Below are 19,860 nucleotides of genomic sequence, written 5' to 3' on the forward strand. Positions count from 1 at the left end.
AGGGTCTCCAGCTCTAAACACCCAGGCAGGAGGGTCTCCAGCTCTAAACACCCAGGCAGGAGGGTCTCCAGGGCCCTGGCTTTGTGGGTTTCTGCCCGCCGCTTCCTGGTATCTTCATAAAGCGCCATCTACTAAAGACCCCTTCATCAGCTGACTCAGGTCAGTAAGTGAGAGGTTCCTGGTAAGTATGGTAGTCAGCGCTCAGCATAAACCTCTCCTCCTCAGACTCCCTGAACCGCTATAGCTGGATGCCCTGTGACTGCAATCTCCCCGACTTAGAAAGATGCTGACTTCTAAGTCCCCCACCCCAGGACGCTTCTGTTTGCCTGCTCTGATTTCCACAAGTCACACATAGACATGTGTGCAAGCACTCACACGTGGGCACACATGCAAACACGCACGCACGTGCGCGCACACACACACGCATGCACACACGCACGCACGCACACGTGTTGATCCCAGAGGAAAGGTAAAGGAAGGAGCTGCTGGAATTCTGCCCCACCTCCTGTGCAGGAGATACTGGAAGCTGTGGTCCCAGGATCCCCGCCTTCCCACTCTCCCCCACAATGGTTACAGCCCTACAGCTTGGCTGAAAGGGTCAAGGCTGGGCTCTGAGGCCATCGGAGGCAGGAGAAGGTAGAGCCACACCTTGTTCCCCTGGGCCAGGCTCACCCAGTGCCCGCTGAGCAATCAGCCACTAACATGAAAGGGAACCGCTGCGGATGCTTGACCTAGGGACCTAAGGTGCAGCCATAGAGCCCAGCTGGGGTCAAGGGAAACCCACCCGAGGGGCAGACACTCTGTTTTAGTCAGACCCTTGTCCCAAGTGTTAAAAATAACAGGTTAGGAGATAAGATAGTGCTGTCCCTGACACCTCTATCTCAGGGATGCTTATTTTTAAATCTCAGAGTTAGCCTCGGGCATGGGAGGAGGGGAAGGGACAGTTGTGAGGTCACCCAGCCATAGCCCTCTCTCACCAGACATTCGTCTCTGCTGCTGCTGCTGCTGGTGCTGGTGCCAGACAACAGTTAGAGTTGGGGGTGGGGGAGACAGAGGCCCCCATGAGGAACGCCTGCCCGCCCTTCGCTTTCCCTGTCTGTACCACGATCTGGGCTAGAACGCTGACTAGTGGGATGGACGGGCAGCAGCTGGACTTGGTACTTTCTGGGAGACCAGATGTGGGGCTGCCCCTCCTTCTTCCCACTGTGCCACCGCTGAGGTAGTCTGCTTGAGGCTGGAAGCTGAGCTCTGGACCCCGCACGAGCAGGCGGCTGCCCCATCAGGCCGACGGCTTACCTGTTTGCTGGATTCTTCCTCGGTGCCAAGGCTGTCCTCTCCATCCTCCTCCTCCTCCTCCTGGTCATCAGTGTCTGACTCAGCCACGGCGATGGGCACACACACGGGCTCCGTGTCCCCCCGGGGTGGCCCCGCCCGGCCGCTCGTCCTCCTCAAATCGTGTCTCCTTGCGGGCCGGGGGCGCCTTCTCCACCTCTGGGGGTGCTGGGGACCTGGGGGCGGCGACACAGCTGGGCATCTGGCTGTGGGCAGCAAGAGCCGCGGGCTTCTTGGGTGGCCTCCGCAGGAGCCCGCAGCAGAAGTCCCAGGTGGTCCTCTTGACGAAGCGCAGGCCCCGCTGGATGCGGGCCAGGGCCAGCTGAAGGTTGTTCATCTCCCCATCCTCGTCAGGGGCGGTCAGGTTGTCCGCGCTGAAGGAGCTGAGCAGCAAGGCCAGGAAGAGGTTCAGGACCTGCCGAGAGAGCGAGCGACGGGTCAAGTTCACCCAGGCACTGCTGGGCCACGGAGGGGAAACTGAGGCACCGAGACCCCGAATCCCCCCCGATGACAGACATGCACAGAGCCCTGGGCTCTCCCGCCCCTCTTCTCCTCTTGCGTATGGGAGCTTCATCTACAAAAGAAAAATGAGCCGGGCGGTGGTGGCGCACGCCTTTAATCCCAGCACTCGGGAGGCAGAGGCAGCGGATCTCTGAGTTCGAGGCCGGGCTGGACTAACAGCCTCGAAAACAATACAGGGAAACCCTGTCTTGTAAAAACCAAAAAAAAAAAAAAAAAAAAAAAAAAAAAGAATTCAAAATCTCCCTGCAAAAGGCTCAGACAACTAGAGTGAAAACTTTCAGATCTGGGTCCCTTGTGTTTCAGCCCCAGGACCAAGGAGAGAGTTACAGAGGGGGGCAGTGGGGGGCTTGCCTGGGTCATTCAGGGAGACTGGAAAGAGCCTTAACCGGGCACCAGTAGCCTCGGCAAGGGCCTGACTCTCCCTCCCTCTTTCTCTTCGGCCTTTGGACTAATGGGTGGAGCACAGTGGGCAGTGGGGGCCCAGGGATCCCTCCTGGGAGTTGGGGAGTCAGAGGCAAGGCAGAGGGTCGCCCCAGAAACTTCTCCCGTCCCTGAGGGCTTTGGAAGGGCTGATGAATCTGTGGGTGAAAGGGAAGCCATTGGCTTTGGCTCCCCACAGAGTGGGCTACCTGCTCCCGCATGTGTGGCTGGTGACGGAGCATTCTGCCTGTGTCTTAGAAAGGTCATGGACCTTTCCATGTGAGGGTCGCAGAGATGGGATGACGGCAGGGAGACAAGGAAGGTAGGGACACTCAGATGTCTCAGACTGACTGTATGGTGCGTGACATGCCCGGATGGGTGTCGTGGGACAAGGTGTGCTGCCTAGCCCCTCGGAGGGGAAATGAGGACAGCAGAGGGCCGGGAAGCTTCCCTGGCCCCTTCTCTCAGTCCCCGGGAAGGAGTTCAGCTGGAGGGGCCCTCGTAGCAGGGTGGCCAGATGCATCTCTGAGCCTTGCTCCCACTTCTCCCAAACTCCCCAGGGATGCTCCCGGCTACAGGGACTCTAAGTCTGCTAGAAAACTGGGGTGAAGGTAAGGACCAGGCCTCCGTGAGAAGCCACTGACTAAAAAAGCAGCATGCGGTCCCCGTGGCCAGTATCGGCTGGAGGGGCTCCTGTGTCGACTCTACAGAGATGTGACCACTTCTGCCACCCGGCCGCCTTTTCCATGCCCTCACCAGGGACAAGATATTCAATATTAACCAAAACTGCTGTCAAGGCTGACCTCAAGCCTGGCCCCTGGCCTCTGTCCCCACTGCCCACTGAGGGTCCTCCCCGTGGCCCACATCCCTCACCCACGCCTGGTCCCACAAATCCTGACTCCCAAGCTCCAGGCAAGGCAGGAGGCCTTGTCCACCCACTCAGGACCCAAGGGCCTTCCCGTCTCCAGCTTCCGAAATTCGTTCTCCCAGGGCTTTCCCGTCAATCACGCGTGGCCCCAGCCTTGCCTGGTCACTCCCCCACTTCAGCAGCAAGCTTGCTCCCACCCACGCTGCTGGCCCCAGCAGCGCCCCAGTTCCCAAGGCGGCAGCGTGGGCTGGCAGTAGCTTCCCTCCTCCAGAGCGTCTAATCTTCCTGTCCCCAGGCAGATCCGCTCAGAAATGGCAGGGCTCTGGTGAGGGGCGGCTCAGCCGGGCATCGGGCTGAGTGCTGACATCAGCTGAGTGCTGGGGACATTTGCTTCCCTTCTGGAGCAGAGTCGGGCAGTCCCTGGAGCCAGGTGAGGCTCCACCCCAAGGTGACAGAGAGGGGGCCCGCTGACACTGTGCGGGGTGCTCTGACCCCTCTTGGGGATCCAAGCTCCAGTCTGGGGACTGAGGAGTGGGCAATCTGTTGGGTTCTAGCCTGGCCGGGCCGTGAATAGCGAAACAGGCAGGTTTCGGGGAGTGGGTTGCAACACACAGTTCTCATGCCACGGCAGGCTGGGAGGAGGATCTGACCCTCCCTATGCGCTGACCCACGCGGGAACTGCCCACGAGGGAACTGCCCACGCGGGAACTGCCCACGCGGGACATGGTATTATTCACAGCGGGGGCCTGGCCGCGCAAGCGCTGGTCCTGCGTTGGCCACCTGTGTGTCCAGCAAGGCAGTTCCTGTCCCGAGCCCACGAGTCACTTTAACCATGTCCCTTCTGGGCGGGAAACCTCCCTTAATTTCCCTAGCTGGGGAGGAATGACGCTCATGGCCTCTGGCTGATCAGTTATTTCTGTCGGAGGGTTATTTCCCCCACATGTCTTGGGTTCGTGAGCGCCACCAGTATCTGGGCTAGGCTGCCCTTCCCCTGCACACCCACCAGCAGAGTACGCCACGTAAGGAATGCCTAGCACGCCTCTGTTACTCTGAGCAGAAAGCCATGTGGTAAGTCACTGGTAACGGGGCAGGGGGCAGGTCAATAAACGAATGAATTAAAAAAAAACACAAGCAGGTGATGACTACACGTGCAGATGAGGGTGCAGAGGAACGAACGAACGAGCCCAACGCAAAGAAGGACGGATGGGGAGAGGGGTGGGTGGGGCGGTGGCTCCCTGAAAGGCTTGTTGGGTGGATAAACTGGATGTATGTGGGAATGGAGAATGGGGGGTGTATGTGTGGATGGGTGGGGTGGGTGAGTGAGTGGGACAAAAGGGTGGGCGGGTATGAATAGGCACGAGAGAGAGAGACAGAGAGAGAGACAGAGAGAGACAGAGAGAGACAGAGAGAGAGACAGAGAGAGAGAGAGAGAATGGGAAGTTGGCAGATGGATGAGTGAATGAATGGATGGATGAGCGAATGAGTAGATGTGATGGATGAATGAATGAATGAATGAATGAGTGAACAAATGGATGGGAGGGTTAGTAACTAAGCAGACGGACTGATGAAAAGGTGGGCGGCAAGCGGGTGGCCAACATACCGGTGAGCAGACAGAGGAAAGGACAAACGGGTGAATGATCAGGGGCGCGTGTGGTAACCGCACGGGCAGAGGGGTAAGGAGCGTGCACAGGCCCGCGAGTGGGTAGCGGAGCAGAACGGGAAAGACGGGCAGTCGGGCACGTGAGTGAATGCTAGAAGGACCCCGGGCTTGTGGGAAGGCGGACGACCTGACGGACAGCTCGGTGCCTGGCTAGAGAGAAGGGAACGGAGGGGTACGGGTGGAGGGGCGTCGTCTGGGTGCACGGGCGGGCGGGGGGCCTCGGCGGTGCGCACCACGAGGCCCTTGGCCGACTCACCACAAGGTTGCCAATGACCATGACGAGCAGGAAGACGAGCAAACACAGCGACTGCCCAGACACCTGCATGCAGTCCCACATGGTCTCGATCCACTCCCCACAGAGGATGCGGAAGATGATGAGGAAGGCGTGGAAGAAGTCCATCATGTGCCAGCGGGGCAGCAGGCCGGAGTCGCTGATGCGGTGCCTCAGCTCCGAGTAGTTCTTGCCGAAGAGCTGCATGCCCACCACGGCGAAGATGAAGACGATGATGGCCAGTACCAGCGTCAGGTTGCCCAGGGCCCCCACGGAGTTCCCGATGATCTTGATGAGTGTGTTCAGGGTGGGCCACGACTTGGCCAGCTTGAAGACCCGCAGCTGAGAAAGGGGGAGCGGAGGCGCCTTTGTGACCCGTCTGGGCCACGCACACCGTTATTGCCCCCTCCCCCAGCTCCTGCCTGAGAACCCCGGGGGACTTGTTCCTGCGACACACACCGCACTGGTGTCTCTCAGGGAATCGATGCTGGCCTTAGGGATGTGAGCCTCTTGGGCTCCAGTCCATCTCCACCTTAGGCTTTTCCCACTCTGCTTTCTAGGGCTGCCTAGTGGATTGTCCCAGCCTGGGGTGCCCTTCCTCTATCGGATCTGTTGCCTCAGACAGCCCGGGCTGTCTCAAGCCATATCTCACTCACCCCATCTTGCCGTCTTTCCTTCCTCCCGGTTACCACAGAGAAAGATGGCAAGCGCTCATATATACGTATTGGGCACCCACTGTGTCCCAGGCCTGTGCTTAGGAGGGATTGACTTAATCTGAACCTCCGGTAACCACACACAAGGCCGGCGTGGTTACCATGGCTCTTCAGGTGAAGTGACTTCCATAAGCTCCTTGGCTTTTACAGGAACAGGATCAGAATCAGAACCCAACAGACTGGACTTTCCTGCTGCCCCTACGTCCCCTACCGGAGCCGCACGCTCCTCCCCCAGAAAGCCTTCTCTGGCCACGCCACCAGCTCAGAAGGACCTCAGGTATTCTGAGCTCCAGATGTGATCCACACCCAGAAGGTTCAGGGACATCTGAGAGCCACCCCCCCACGAGTCTGCCTCTGCAATTTAGCAAGATCCTAGGCAATTTAAGCACTTCCCAGTTGAAAAAAAAATGCCATTTCGGTAGTCAAGGCCCTGAGTGGGCCACTCACAGACCGGGTCGTGCCTATTAACTTGCCATGTGATCCCATTCCTGGGTCCTGGTAGGGCTCAGAGAGATGCACGGAAGGCCACGCAACTGTCGGCTGTTCCCCCCGGGGAATGGCTCCGACGTTCCCCGCCCCCGCCTGTCACCCCCCCTGGGCCAGGAACCCAGTGGGCACTTGGCAAATGTCTTGCTTTCTCAGTCAGAGCAGGACAGACACAGTGTTTGGACGGCGGCCGCGGACAGGGCGCTCCCAGGCCCCGCTCCACACCGCGGTGGGTCCAGGCACGTACCAGGCGGAAGGAACGCAGCACAGACAGGTTGCCCATGCGGGACAGGCCCAGCTCCATGAGGCTGAGGATGACAATGATGCTGTCGAAGATGTTCCAGCCCTGCTGGAAGTAGTAGTAGGGGTCAAGGGCAATGATCTTGAAGGTCATCTCTGCAGTGAAAATCCCCGTGAAGACCTGGAGAGAGCGGGAGTCGGCGTCCTCAGTGTGGGCCGGGGACTCCGGCCAGCAAGCAGCCCGCGTCCTGACTCTTGCCCTGCCAGGCTTCTCCCCAGGCCCCTGGGCTGCCCGCCAGGCTCATCAGCTCGGAAACAGCCCGCATTCATCACGGGCTCTGCAGACGTGACACCTAACGGCCACCTGCAGGGCAAGCTGGGCCAGCTACAGCACCCTCACAAGACTCCAGGAGCTCAGGCCCCTTGTGTCCGCCGTTCCCCACGTTTCCCGTGCGCTTTCTCCCCACCCGCAAGCCAACTGCCTCCCTGTAATAGCAAGCAGCCGCCGCTGCTGCTCGAGTACTTGTGGGTTTTTGTTTTTAATGTGTGCGCGTGCATACGTGTGTCTGTGTGTGCATGTGTGTGCGTGTGTCTGTGTGCATGCGTGTGTGCATGTATGTGTGTGCATGTGTGTGCACATGTGTGTGTGCACATGTGTGTGTGCACGTGTGCGTGCATGCGTGTGCGTGTCTGTGTGCATGCGTGTGTGTGGCGCTATGTGCTGTGCACACACATGGAGGCCAGGTAAGGACATCAGGTACCCTAATCTATCACTCTGACTCCCTTGAGACAGGGTCTCTCACTGAACCTTGACTAGAGCTTGGCTGGCATTTAACAAGTCTCAGCCACCCCCGTCTCTGCCACCCACATCAATGGGGTTATAAAGTATGTGTGGTCACACCTGGCTTAAAAAATTTATTTTGCAGACAAGATCCTCACTGTGTAACCTTGGTAGCCCAGAACTCTCTATGCAGACTGGCCTTGAACTCGTAGCTACACCTGCCTCTGCCTCTTGAGTGCTAGGATTAAAGGTGTGCGCCATTATGCCAGGCTATGCCTGGCTTTCCATGTGGATCCTGGGGATTTGAATTTAAGCCCTTATGCTTGCGTAGCAAGCACTCTTACCCACTGAGCCATCTCCCCAACCCATGCATATTTTTAAAAAACTCATCCAAAAGCATGGCCAATGGCCTACAGTCTATATGTAGCTGAGGCCCAACACTAAAGTAAACTTAAAACTTTTGAGATTAAAACAATTTTTTAAAATTTCCTGGTTCTTGAGTGTAAACTTCCTAGATGGCAGTATCACGTTGCGATGTCCAAGACTGGACATGCCCTCCCAGAGGCACTCCTGACGGACAGACGCTGGCTTCCCTGGGCTTGTTGACTTCATAACCAAACTGCCTGACATCCGTCTACGATATATAGGAGCCCATGGTGTTGGTGGGCAGCCACGACACAACCCAAGACCCTGAAGGATGCCAGACTGGCAGGGTATGATCCCCAGAGGAGGGTGTGTCTACTGAGGTTATAGCTTCAGTCGGGGGTCCACAGGAGCTAGCCTGGCCATGGTGAGGAGACAGTGTCTGGCCTGAGGAGACACTCAGGGCTTCAGGAGGGGAGGAGGGTGGCAGACAGAGTGCCCCGGGGAACTGTACCTGCAGCAGGCATGAAGTCACGGGAGCTGAAGGCACGCCACTGGGGCCAGCTATCGGCAGGGAGGTTGTCTGGCCTGGGTACCCTCGGGGGACTCTGCCAAAAGCAGAGGCTGGCATGGCTTCCCTCTCTGCTCAGATGGGGTCCTGAGAAGGTGGGCTGGGGGGACCTTGCCACACACCAGCCCGTCCTTACTGCCCAGAAAGAACTGTTGCCCAGAGGGAACCTCAGAATCCTCCAGGCTCCTCCCAAATATATGGGCTGTCCTCTGCTCCTCCCGCAGCACGTAACCGACAGTTTCTTCATGTCACAGACCCCAACTCCACGAGGCCGCCCTGTCTCTCTACTCCACCCGCAAGACTCCCTCCCTTCAGGCCTGTTCAAAAGTTACCGAGTCCATGGTTACGTGTGTAATAGGCCCCTTCCAGCACATTCCTTGGCCCTTCCCCTATCCCAGCCTAAGAACCATCTGGGTATGTGTAGAGTCTTCTCTCTTTGGAATAAGCAGCAGTTAAGATTTCTGACCCGCAGGCCACCATGTTCCCCCATCTGGCACCACTATGTTCATTTCTACACCTTGTGGGAGCCTTACATGCCCAGACTTAGTCCTCACACAGCTGTGCTCAGACCCCCCTCCAACCCCACCCTCAAGCACTCAGCTTCCCCAAGAGCCCCTAAGAGGGGTCACTGGCTTCCCCCTCCTTCAGCATACAGGCTTGGATTTCCTAGAACTTGCCTGGGCACAGGAGAGTGGGTTTGTAACTAAGGCCTGTCTGACGGGCCCCTAAGGGTTCTTCCTCAGTTCAGGGAGCAGACCCAGCAAAGGCCCCTGCTCTCCACTTTATTCAGGCGCCCAGCTGTTTGGCTAGCAAGATAATGGATAAGAAAAAGACCAAAGAGGTGCTTTAGACCAAAACCAAATGGCCCTTGTGGCATCAGCAACATCTGCCGAACCTTGTTAAATACTGAGTCTGGGGAACCGCAGAGCTACTGAGCCTTCATTCTGACTAGATAGTGTTTTGGAGCACTGTCCTTTGGATGCCCTGGGAACACCTAGGAAGTCTTGAAATGGGAGAGGCTTGATCCTGCCCTAGAGACCCTCAGCAGCTCAGACACAGGGGCTTTAAAAAAAAGAGTTTATTTTTAATTACATGTCTATATGTGGGTATGTGCACATGAGTGCAGGTGCGCACAGAGGCCAGAAGAGGGCGCCAGCTCCTCTGGAGCTGGAGTTACAAGTTATTGTGAGCCACAGGATATGGTGCTGGTAATTAAACTCCAGTCCTCTGTGAGAGCAGCAAATGTTCCTAACCTGTGAGCCATCTCTACAGCCCCATGCAGGGGCTTTTTAATACTTCCCAGGTGACTCTGGCTAAAATTGGGAAGTGACTGAAATTTGGCTCCAGACCTTCTCCTCCTTGGCTAGGATCGCACCACGCATGCTAAAGCCACGGAGAGTGCAGCCGACGGTGATGATGGGTACAGAATGGCAACCAGATGTGTGGTACGAAGAAATGTCTGGCTCCCTGTAGTCTTAGCCCAGCTTCTCCACCCAAATGGGTGCACGTGCGAAACAGGGCAGAGACACCCAGGAGTTAGGGTTGAGGAGGGTGAAGTGGGCTCTACATGTGGAATTCGGGGAGAGTGCTGTCAGCAGCATGCACTATAACTCCCGAGTGGAGCTGAGAGCGCCTGAGGATGGCTTCCTACTTCCCAACTCCTCAGCAAGAGGAGACGATGGAGACTTCCCAGTAAGTGGGAAACTTCTGGGGAACCTCAAGCGGTGGGGTTTGGGGCTTGAGAGGCGATTCTACTGTTAAAAGCACAGACTGCTCTTCTAGAGAATCAAGTTCAATTCCCAGCGCCCAAACGGCAGCTCATAACTGGATGTGATACCAGGGCAGGGGAATCTGACGCCCTCTTGTGGCCTCCTTGGGAACAGGCAAAACACCCATACACAATTAAAAAATTTTTTTAAAAAGGGGTTCTTTTGAGTTAGGGCTTCACATAGCCCAGGCCAGTCTTGAACTTGACCTCTTTCCTGAGACTACACGATTCACACTGTAAACCTGAGTTTACCATGTGATACTCTGGCTCCTTTCCATGCTAATTAAACACAATTTACAGTGCCCCCCTTTTTTTCTATTATTCTCCAAGACAGTTTTCTCTGTTAGAAAGACTGACAGAATAAAAACCATTTTGCAGACCTACTGTTCAATTATTGTCATTGGATAGAGTTTTAGCAATGGAATGGCGTCAATGACCATCGTTAGAGCTTCTGATGTGGCTAACTGATCCTCAGAGACATGTTTAAACCAACTTCACGAGTAGCGTGTGATAACTGTCTCCCTGCAACTGCTAATCCTGCCTTTCTGTTCCCAGCACACAGCTGTTTTATCAGCCATCCCCTTAGTTTTGTATGTCTTTCTTTGCCAAACTGCTGCTCATAGCCTTTGCTAATTGTCCTATTACAGTGTTTGCTTAATTTTGAGTTGGATATAGATACACTTTTTAGATTAGAGATGTTACCTCCCAGTCTGCTAAATGTACTGCTGTGATTTTCCTGGCTTGTCATTCATTCCCCCCCTTTTTAAGTTAAGGAATAATTTAAGAGCTGGGCATGATGGCGCATGCCTACGATCCTAGAACTGAGGAGTGTGGTTGGAGGACCAGGAGTTCAAGGTCATTTATCTTGTGAGTTCAAGGTCAGCCTGGCTCCATTACCTACCTGTGCTCACTGGAGAGTCTATCCCCAACCGACATTACCTACCTACTTTATTTTAGTGGTTTTGTTTCTTTATGTTAATATTTAAGCCACTTGGACTACATTAAATTCAAGAAAACCAAAGTCTTTTACAGTAGCAATAAAGTTATCCAAACAGCACAATACACAGCTGTTACCAATAACCGAGTGACAGGTTTAGTACAACTGTCATTCAGTCACAAGCTGACAGTTCAGCTCAGTCACCAAGATTCTTCATCACATACAATTGCTGCCCAGTCCTACCCAGGAAATCTACAATCCGCTTAAATCCCACAATGACCACCCGATGCCCTCTTAACACCTGCAGGTGCACCACGAGACCTGCATGCTGAGGTGTAGCAAGGACTACTCAATACCCACGGCTGCACCACGAGACCCGCATGCTGAGGTGTTCCTCTCCCTCAATTTGCAAGAAGGAAAGTACAAGAATAGCCAAATGGGCTCAAATGATTGGGAAAATGTTGAAAAAAAATCTGCAAATCACCACTTAAAGTTCTGGGTTTATAAAGCAGGTACGAAAGAAAATATCCACAGCTTGCAGTGTGTGTGAGGTCCACCTGCTGGTTTGAGGCACCTGAGCAGCTGGGCCAAGCCTGCTGTGAGACAGACCTGAGACCCAGCTAGGAGCCTCCCCACTGGCCAGAGCAAAGATCCCCGTCCTCCTGAGGACCTCTCGAGAGGAGCCGGCTATGTCCGTGTGTCAGGACACGGTAGATGTATGCCTGGCTTTACTCCACCCTGCCATCCCTCCTGCCTCATTTTCTCCATCCGTACAGCGAAGAGGCAGAACGTGATGTGGCTTCAGAAAGATTATCTTGAGGAACCCAGACATCCTGACTTCTGGGGTCAGTCTCTTCAGTAATAACAACCACCACCACAGCCCTCATCTAACTGAGGGCTTGTTGTTCTTACAAGCTGGAGGACAGCGCGTCACAGACATTATCTTATTCAGCCCCATTAGCTTCCTATGAGGGTCATATTGTCTGATTCTTGCATTTATTAAATTCAGCAAATGCTTACTGTGCCAATTACCAGGATTAAGTAATTTGCTTGAGGTCTCTAGTTAGTAAGGGCTGAGTCAGAATTCAAATCTGGTTCTGCGCATCCTTGGTTGACTCACCACAGTCAGCCATCCATCTGTCCATCTGCCCACTGACCCAGCCATCATCCATCCACCCACCTACTGACCCAGCCATCATCTATCTACCCACTGACCCAGACATCATCTACCCACTCACTGACCCAGACATCATCTGTCTACCCACTGATCCAGCCATCATATATCTATCCACCTACTGACCCAGACATCATCCATCTACCCACTGACCCAGACATCATCTACCCACTCACTGACCCAGACATCATCTGTCTACCCACCTACTGACCCCCAGACATCATCCATCTACTCATCCACTGACCCAGACATCATATATCTATCCACTTACTGACCCAGACATCATCTGTCTACCCACCCACTGATCCAGACATCATCTATCCACCCACTGACCCAGACATCATCTATCTACCCATCCACCAACCCAGACATCATCTATCTATCTACCCACCTACCGACCCAGACATCATCCATCCACCCACCCACTGACCCAGACATCATCCATCTACCCACCCACTGACCCAGACATCATCTATCTACCCACCCACCGCCGCACCCATCATCTGTTCACCATCCACATTTTCCCTCCTTTTCTTTAAATATCCATCCACTTACCTGTCTCCTGCTCTCCTGCTCTCTGATGATCCACTTAGCATCACCTGCACATTCAACCATCCTTCTCTACCCCCTTCCTACTTAGTATCCATTCCTGTCCTCTCATTCCACTGTCTCTAATCATCTCTGTCCTTCCTTTCCTCTCTCCGTATTTAACTATCCATCTGTTCTCCCTCCCATCCATCTGTCCATCCATCCGTCCGTCCGTCCGTCCACCCACCCACCCCTTTGTCTCTCACTACTTCTTCCCAATAATCCATTCATCTCTCTATTCTTCCCTTCTCCCCCTACCCAGTCACGTGCCCTTCCTTTTCCTCACTCAATGACGCTGACGTTCATCTGTACAGTTCCGTGCTGCACAAGGACAATCCCATCCGTCGGGCGCTTCCCCCTCCGTTTACTCTCTGCTAAGTCTCACGTCTCCACGCAGCTCAGATGCCCACCCCCCCACTCACTTTTGCTTTGTAGCACCTGAGCGCGTTGACAAGCTCAAGCCCTGGTCTCCCCCACTGCAAACCCACACACCTTTGCTCCTCCCAAAACCTGACTTTGAAACTTCCTCCTCCAAGATGTCTCCTATGACTCACACCTTCAAAAGCCCCTGAGATGTTCAGAGACCACCCCCACTCCCCCGTGAAAGCCCCGCCCCGCGGGGATGCCCATTTAAGAGTCAACGACGTGCGGCCCTTACCAGGTTTCCGACCTGCAGCATCTCCTCAAACTCGACTGTCATGTTGTAGTGCTCCAGAGCCATGAAGAGCGTGTTAAGCACAATGCACATGGTGATGGTGAGGTCAGCAAACGGGTCCATGACCACGAACTTCACTTTCTGCTTGATGGACATCCAGAGTGGGCAGCACTCCCAGATTAGATAACGCTGGGCAAAGCGGTTCCAGCATGGCGGACATTTACGGTGGGACTCCTCCAGCTCTGAGGACCGCCAGGGAGTTAGTTAACTGGGTTTGTTGACCAAGTTGGCTGCCTCTGGTGGCATTCTAGAAAGGTTTTGGGATTCGCGTGGGGGAGATGGCAGGGTGCTAAATGACAGTGACGCAGTGAGGGGAGGCTAGGGGAAATGGTGGCCTGTGCCTCTGCTCTTCACTCGGGAAATGTGGGAGGAAACAGCTGCATGGACAGGGAACCAAGATGGATACGGGGAAAACAAGCCATGACAGACTACGATTAATGTGGGTTCCTGTAAAACTGCCGCCTCCCATAGATGTGAGCAGGACAGGCGGAAAAATGAGGGCGGGAAGCAGAATAGCCAGGTTCTGATGGGAGGGTGCTCAGGACTGCCTGGGGTGGGGTGCTGGGATAGGTGGTTAAGACGCAAGTGTCCATACCCGGGACAGGGTGACACAAAACAGGGTGCCCAGTTTGGCTTGGAAGGTGTGTGGAGTTGCCTAGGGCGGGGCCAGCCTAGGGCGGGGCCAGCTGAAAAGGATGCAGGATTACTGAGATAGTCCAGGCCCATATGGGATTGGCTGAGAACAGCCCAGAACAGGACGGGCATGCAGGAGACAGGGTAGTTCCTAGACTGGGGAATGCTTGGGAGAGGGCTGGGTGAAATGGAGAGGGGCCTGGGACGGTCCAGGACAGGGGTGGGACACCTAGGAAAAGGGTTCAGAACCATAGAGCCCAAAGAACAGGAGATGTCTGGGGGGGAGGTACGGGGGCCTGAGGGCGGGGGCAGGGAGGAGACATTGAGGAGGCCGGAATGGAGGTAAGGGGGGCGGGGAATGTGGGGGAGGTTTAGAGGACACCAGGGACACTGACCTTCCAGGGCGCTCGTGAGGACACTGACAGCACTGAGTGCCCGCTGCCGTGCTCCGGGCTCCTCAAAGCCATCTACACATGGAGCCTGGGGGGGTCAGCATCTGGGGCCCACCTGGATCCTCGGATGGCGTGGTCTGCGTGCAACCAGGAGACATGCATCAGCCTGGGAGGGGCCCGGGCTGGGGAGGACTCATGAAGGCAGAGTAGTCTTCCTTTCGTGTTGTGTTCTTTCAATTTTAAAACCGCATTTATTATTAATTTATTCATCCGTTGACTGTTTACGAGAGTTGTGCGCATACGGAGCTCAGAGGACGGACATGTAGCGGGAGCCACTTCTCTCCTTTGGCCAGCGGGCCTTGGGGACTGGACTCAGGCTGTAACGGCTGGCAGCTACCGTGTGTACCCCTTTACTCATCTCCTTATCCCCCACTTGTTTTCGTTTGAGGACAGGGTCTCATGTAGCCCAGGCTGGCCTTGAACTTGACATGTAGCTGAGGATACCCATAAACTCCTGATCCTTCTGCCCTTGCCTCCCAAGTGCTGCTGGGGCACAGGTGTATGCCACCATGACTAGTTCACGCCACGCTGGTGAAAAGTCCAGGGCTCTGTGGGTGCTAGGCACGCTCTCTAGCCACTGTCTCCACTGAACGACATTATAGCCCCAAGGATGGAGGCCTTGACGGGATTCTGGATGCTGGCCTTGGAGAACCAACCCTACTCCAGCTGCCAATTCCCCCGTCCTTGCTCCTCCCACCCACCATCATCTCCTTCCTCCTGTCTTCTCAGGGTACGTATGCCATCTGGGCCCTCCCAGTGCCAGAGGCTGCCACATGCATCAGTGCACGCAAACATGATCATGGACATCAGTGCACGCAAACATGATCATGTGTGTCAGTACATGCAAACATGATTGCATGCATCAGTACACACAAACATGATTGTATGCATCAGTGCACGCAAACATGATCGTATGCATCAGTGCATGCAAACATGATCATGTACATCAGTGCACACAAACATGATCATGTGCATCAGTGCATGCAAACATGATCATGTACATCAGTACACATAAACATGATGTCCATCAGCACATGTGAACATGATCGTATCATCAGTGCACACAAACATGATCATGTGCATCAGTATACGCAAACATCATTTGCATCAGTATACACAAACATGATCATGTGCATCAGTGGATGCAAACATGATCGTATACATCAGTGCACGCAAACATGATCGTGTGCATCAGTGCATGCAAACATGATCGTATACATCAGTACACGCAAACATGATGTCCATCAGCACATGTGAACATGATCGTATCATCAGTGCACACAAACATGATCATATGTGTCAGTACACGCAAACATGATTGTATGCATTAGTACATGCAAACATGATCTTAATTAAAACTCTTTATAGTTAAAGGCAGAAAGGGGCTGAAAAAACCCCAGCAGACTCTAGGATGGCACTCATAGAAACACAAACACCATGCTTAACATGGTGCTTAGTTGAGGCTGGTGGCAGGCCACGTCACTCGGAGGAAGTGTGACTGTGCCTACTCAGAGACTCTTAATTTTTAATGATTGTTACTTATTTTACACGTATAAGCGTTTTGCCTGAATGTATATGCCTGTGCACTATCTTGTGTGCTTGGTGCCCATGAAGCTAGAAAAGGACACTGCATGCCCTGGAACTGGAGTTACAGCTGTGAGTCTCCACATGGCTGCTGGGAATCGAACGCTGGTCCTCTGGAAGAGCAGCCCAGGCTCATAACCACTGAGCCATCTCTTAAGCCGCTACCTAGAAGTTTTTAAATGGTCCTGAGAATCCGTGTCTTGTAATCTATCTTCATAAATACTTTCACACACACAACAAACCTGCAGAGAGATGACGTTCGTTGCAGTGCCATCCCTAATACCGAAGCAAAACGACCAGCCAATAGGAAGGTCACTATAATCAATCATGGCTACAGCCCAGCCCTGAACTCTGATACGGACAACAATGAGAAGCTGACCTGGATACACTCCCCTGGGAACACCTCCAAGACAAAGGGTTAGATGTAAAAGCAAGACAGAGATCTGGAGGACAAACGCCCAACTGTTAAAGTGCTGACACTGTGGGATTGGGGGCTGTGCAGAGCGGAAAGGGGCAGGCAGGTCCCTGATCACTGTATGAACTTTCGGATCACCGGGGGTGGGGGGTTGGAGGGGGGGTAGGGGAGTGGCCTTCCAACAACCACTTGCAAGCAGAGCTACGTACGGGCTGTCTGGTGGCAGCAGCTGGTGGGCAGGCCCTCTCCGGGCTCACTCAGAACCACCCTGAACCAGACAGGGCTCCTCCTGCCTCCCCAGGCGGACTGGAGCACTGTGTACCCAACACAGGGCTCTGTTTGCAGACTAGAAATGGGTTCGCTGGGGACCAGCTAGGAGTGGGGAACGCATTCCCAGGGGCTTCTGCCTGCGGATCCCTTTGACTTTTCAAATGTCTCCATCTTGGTTGCTAATTCCTTTAACCTCAGAGACGACTCCATCTTGGCCCGCTAATCCCTTTAAAGTTACAAATGGGCCCCGCAGAAGTGAGAACGGGTGAAGTCAGAGTTCCCGGTAATGAAGTGTGTGAACTTGGATTCCTCCCGACATGTGCTGCACAATGAGATGATTTTCTCCCTAATGGGATTAGGAAATTCTATTAGCGCTCCAGGCTGCTGAGCTCTGCCTGCCTGAGGCTGGGGCTCCAGAACAGGGGGGCCTGCGAGCTCAGGGCTCCTGGAAGCCAGATACCCCACCCTCCAGGTGACGGGTCCCGAAGGACAGATGACTCTGCAGCCCCTCTGGGTCTTGAAGTTCCCCGCCCTAACTTCCTGTGTAGGAACCGGACACTTGGCAGTGCATCCCAGAAGCCTTTGCTCACTCACGTCAACACACAGTAAACGGTGAACACGCCCATGGGGCGAGATCTGGTCGGCCAAAGCCCTGGTCCTGTTTCAACACTCTTGGCCCTAACACCTGCTGACGTACAAGAGAAATCTTATTTCCACTTTGCAGGAAACAGAGGCTCCGGATGATTAACCGCATAAAGTCCTACAGCTAGTGGCCGCCACCTCCCGCCCCCCTGCCCCTTCACGCCACCTCCACCTTCCTGACCGAGATTCCGCCATCCGTGGTTCCCTCAGAGATAGTTGCACACGTGTGGGCCACGCTTCACTTTCCGGCACTGTATGCGGAGTCGCGGGGCCAGCACAGCTCCTGGGGCCCACTGGGCAGTCACCTGTGCGCCACTGACAGGCCTCTCTCATGATTAGCACCTAGCTGACAACGGCACTAACGTTTGCTTCCTCTGTTCCAGCCACGCTGACCTCACGGAACCACAAGCCAGACAGACTCTTCCCTGGGGCTGTCTGCACTTTCGCGGTCCTCGACGCACTTTGGTATCCATAGCACAGTGCTATGACAATTTTAGCAGTGTCAAGCACGTCCTGTATGCCTGCCGTCCTTCCCACATTAGCCAATTTCATACCCCCAGCGGCCTCAAGATGGGATTTTTTTTTTTGCCCACCACACAGATGGGACGCTCAAGGTGCAGAGGAGTAAGAAGACTTGGCCACCGACGGCCACCCAGCTGTCAGCTGCAGTCTGGGATCCAAGACGAGGTTAATGTCAAAGGCTTAGGCATCAGCCCCTCAGCACACCAGCCCTCCCCGCTCCTAGCCAGTGTGTTGGGGGCTCCTCTCTCCTTTCCCCACATTCCCTCCCTCCCTCCCTTTCTCCTTCCCTCCCTCCCTTTGACTTGTCTGTCTGCCCCGTTAGCACGGTAACTATGGCGGGGCGGGGCGGGGGGGTAGAGATATTCTGGATTCTGGGGATGGGGCACACAGTAGGTGTTTGATCAACAGAAACCATGGCGGGGAAAGATGTTCTGGGAGCAGTGCACACAGTAGGTGTTTTGTCAACGTTTGATGAGTAGTTTTGAACCTTATACTCATCACCAGTTTGGGAGACAGATCTGGGCTGATGCCTGTAGGCCAGGGGCGGGCTCACCGTGTCTGGGGGTCGTTCCAGCACCATAGGGCGGAGAAGGTGGCTCCCTGGGGAGGTGGCCTCTGCATCACCTGCCCCCAACAAAGAAACTACCCCGTTGCAGTCCACGGTGCTGTTTCTTTTGCCATTGAGGACATGGCCAGGAGGGGAGGTCCCAGGACTGTGCTGTCCTTGGGCACTGGGACGGCGCAGGGGCCAGGGCACCAGCAGCGATGTGCGGTGGCTCTCACTCTCCCCCGCGGTGCTGTTCTCATCATCCGCAAAATCCGCCTCAGAGCCCTGGTCCCGTCTTCGAAAGGTGAAAATGCTCCCTCGGCTGGAGCGGGGCTTCATCGATGTCCGGCTAAGTCCATGGGCAAGGCTGAGTCGATTCTGAGGGCACAGGGAGGGCGTTGTAACCCATGTGCCTATGCTTCTGCCTAATAACTCTCCTGGTGACATCTCCTAACTCATGGTGACATCTCCTAACTCATGGTGACATCTCCTAACTCATGGTGACAGTCTCCTAACTCATGGTGACATCTCCTAACTCATGGTGACAGTCTCCTAACTCATGGTGACAACTCCTAACTCATGGTGACATCTCCTAACTCATGGTGACATCTCCTAACTCATGGAGTCATCTCCTAACTCATGGTGTCAACTCAGTTTCTTAGAGCACTGAGGCTTTTGCTGGCTGCAGGGGAGCTGAGTGGGCTGAGGTGGGTGCTTGGGAGGGGTGGGGGTATCTGCTGTATCATCAAGGTCTCTACTCACTTCATGTGTGTATCTCTGGGCCTGAAGGTGGGACTAGGCTAAGCATCAAGAGGTAGGACCAACACTAGGGGCCCCTATGACCCCACGGCACAGCCCCGCCCCCCGTCCTGGCCTCTATACTTGAGGACTAGCTCCAGGTAGGAGGCATCTCCCCCACTTTTTTTTAAAGAATGACTATGGGACACTGGAAAGGCTGGGAGGGGTTCGAGGATGACTTTCTTAGAGACCAAGCTTGGAGCTGTGGCCACGCCAGGGGCCACCATGATGGGCTTTGCAAGGGCCAGAGCCACGTCAGGATTACCAGTGCTCTGGGACCATCTTCTGAGTCGGACTTGGGGAGCCTGTCATCCCCACCATCCTCTGTCCCTGAAGACAGTCGCTTCCTTCTTTTGCTCCTTCTCTCATGGTTGGTGACTGGGGCCAGTGGGGACATCTCCAAGGAGCTACGGGACACAGTGTCCACACCCCTGATGGTGAGAGCCTGAGAAAAGACGGAAGAAAGGGTGTGGGTGTTTGGGTCCTGGAGAAGCCTAGGGTAGCCACAGGCTTAGGCAAGCCACGCATCTATCTCTCAGTGATTTTGTGGTCCCGTAACTAAACTTGACTCAGACTGCGGATCCCGTG

The 19,860-nt window shown here is 54.7% G+C and overlaps 1 protein-coding gene across 1 annotated transcript in view; it reads right to left on the reverse strand.

Moving 5' to 3' along the window:
* Positions 1–19,860, reverse strand: part of Scn5a (sodium voltage-gated channel alpha subunit 5) — a 77,747-nt gene that overhangs the window by 31,254 nt on the left and 26,633 nt on the right. The window contains 9 exon segments of the mRNA XM_013122244.3: positions 1,297–1,416; positions 1,418–1,747; positions 5,059–5,415; positions 6,520–6,693; positions 13,353–13,591; positions 14,438–14,528; positions 14,530–14,571; positions 18,481–18,852; positions 19,538–19,717. Coding sequence (XP_012977698.1) covers positions 1,297–1,416; positions 1,418–1,747; positions 5,059–5,415; positions 6,520–6,693; positions 13,353–13,591; positions 14,438–14,528; positions 14,530–14,571; positions 18,481–18,852; positions 19,538–19,717 — 1,905 coding nt within the window.

This window comes from Mesocricetus auratus, unplaced genomic scaffold (assembly GCF_017639785.1).
Source record: "Mesocricetus auratus isolate SY011 unplaced genomic scaffold, BCM_Maur_2.0 Super-Scaffold_100691, whole genome shotgun sequence".
Classification (NCBI taxonomy): Eukaryota; Metazoa; Chordata; class Mammalia; order Rodentia; family Cricetidae; genus Mesocricetus; species Mesocricetus auratus.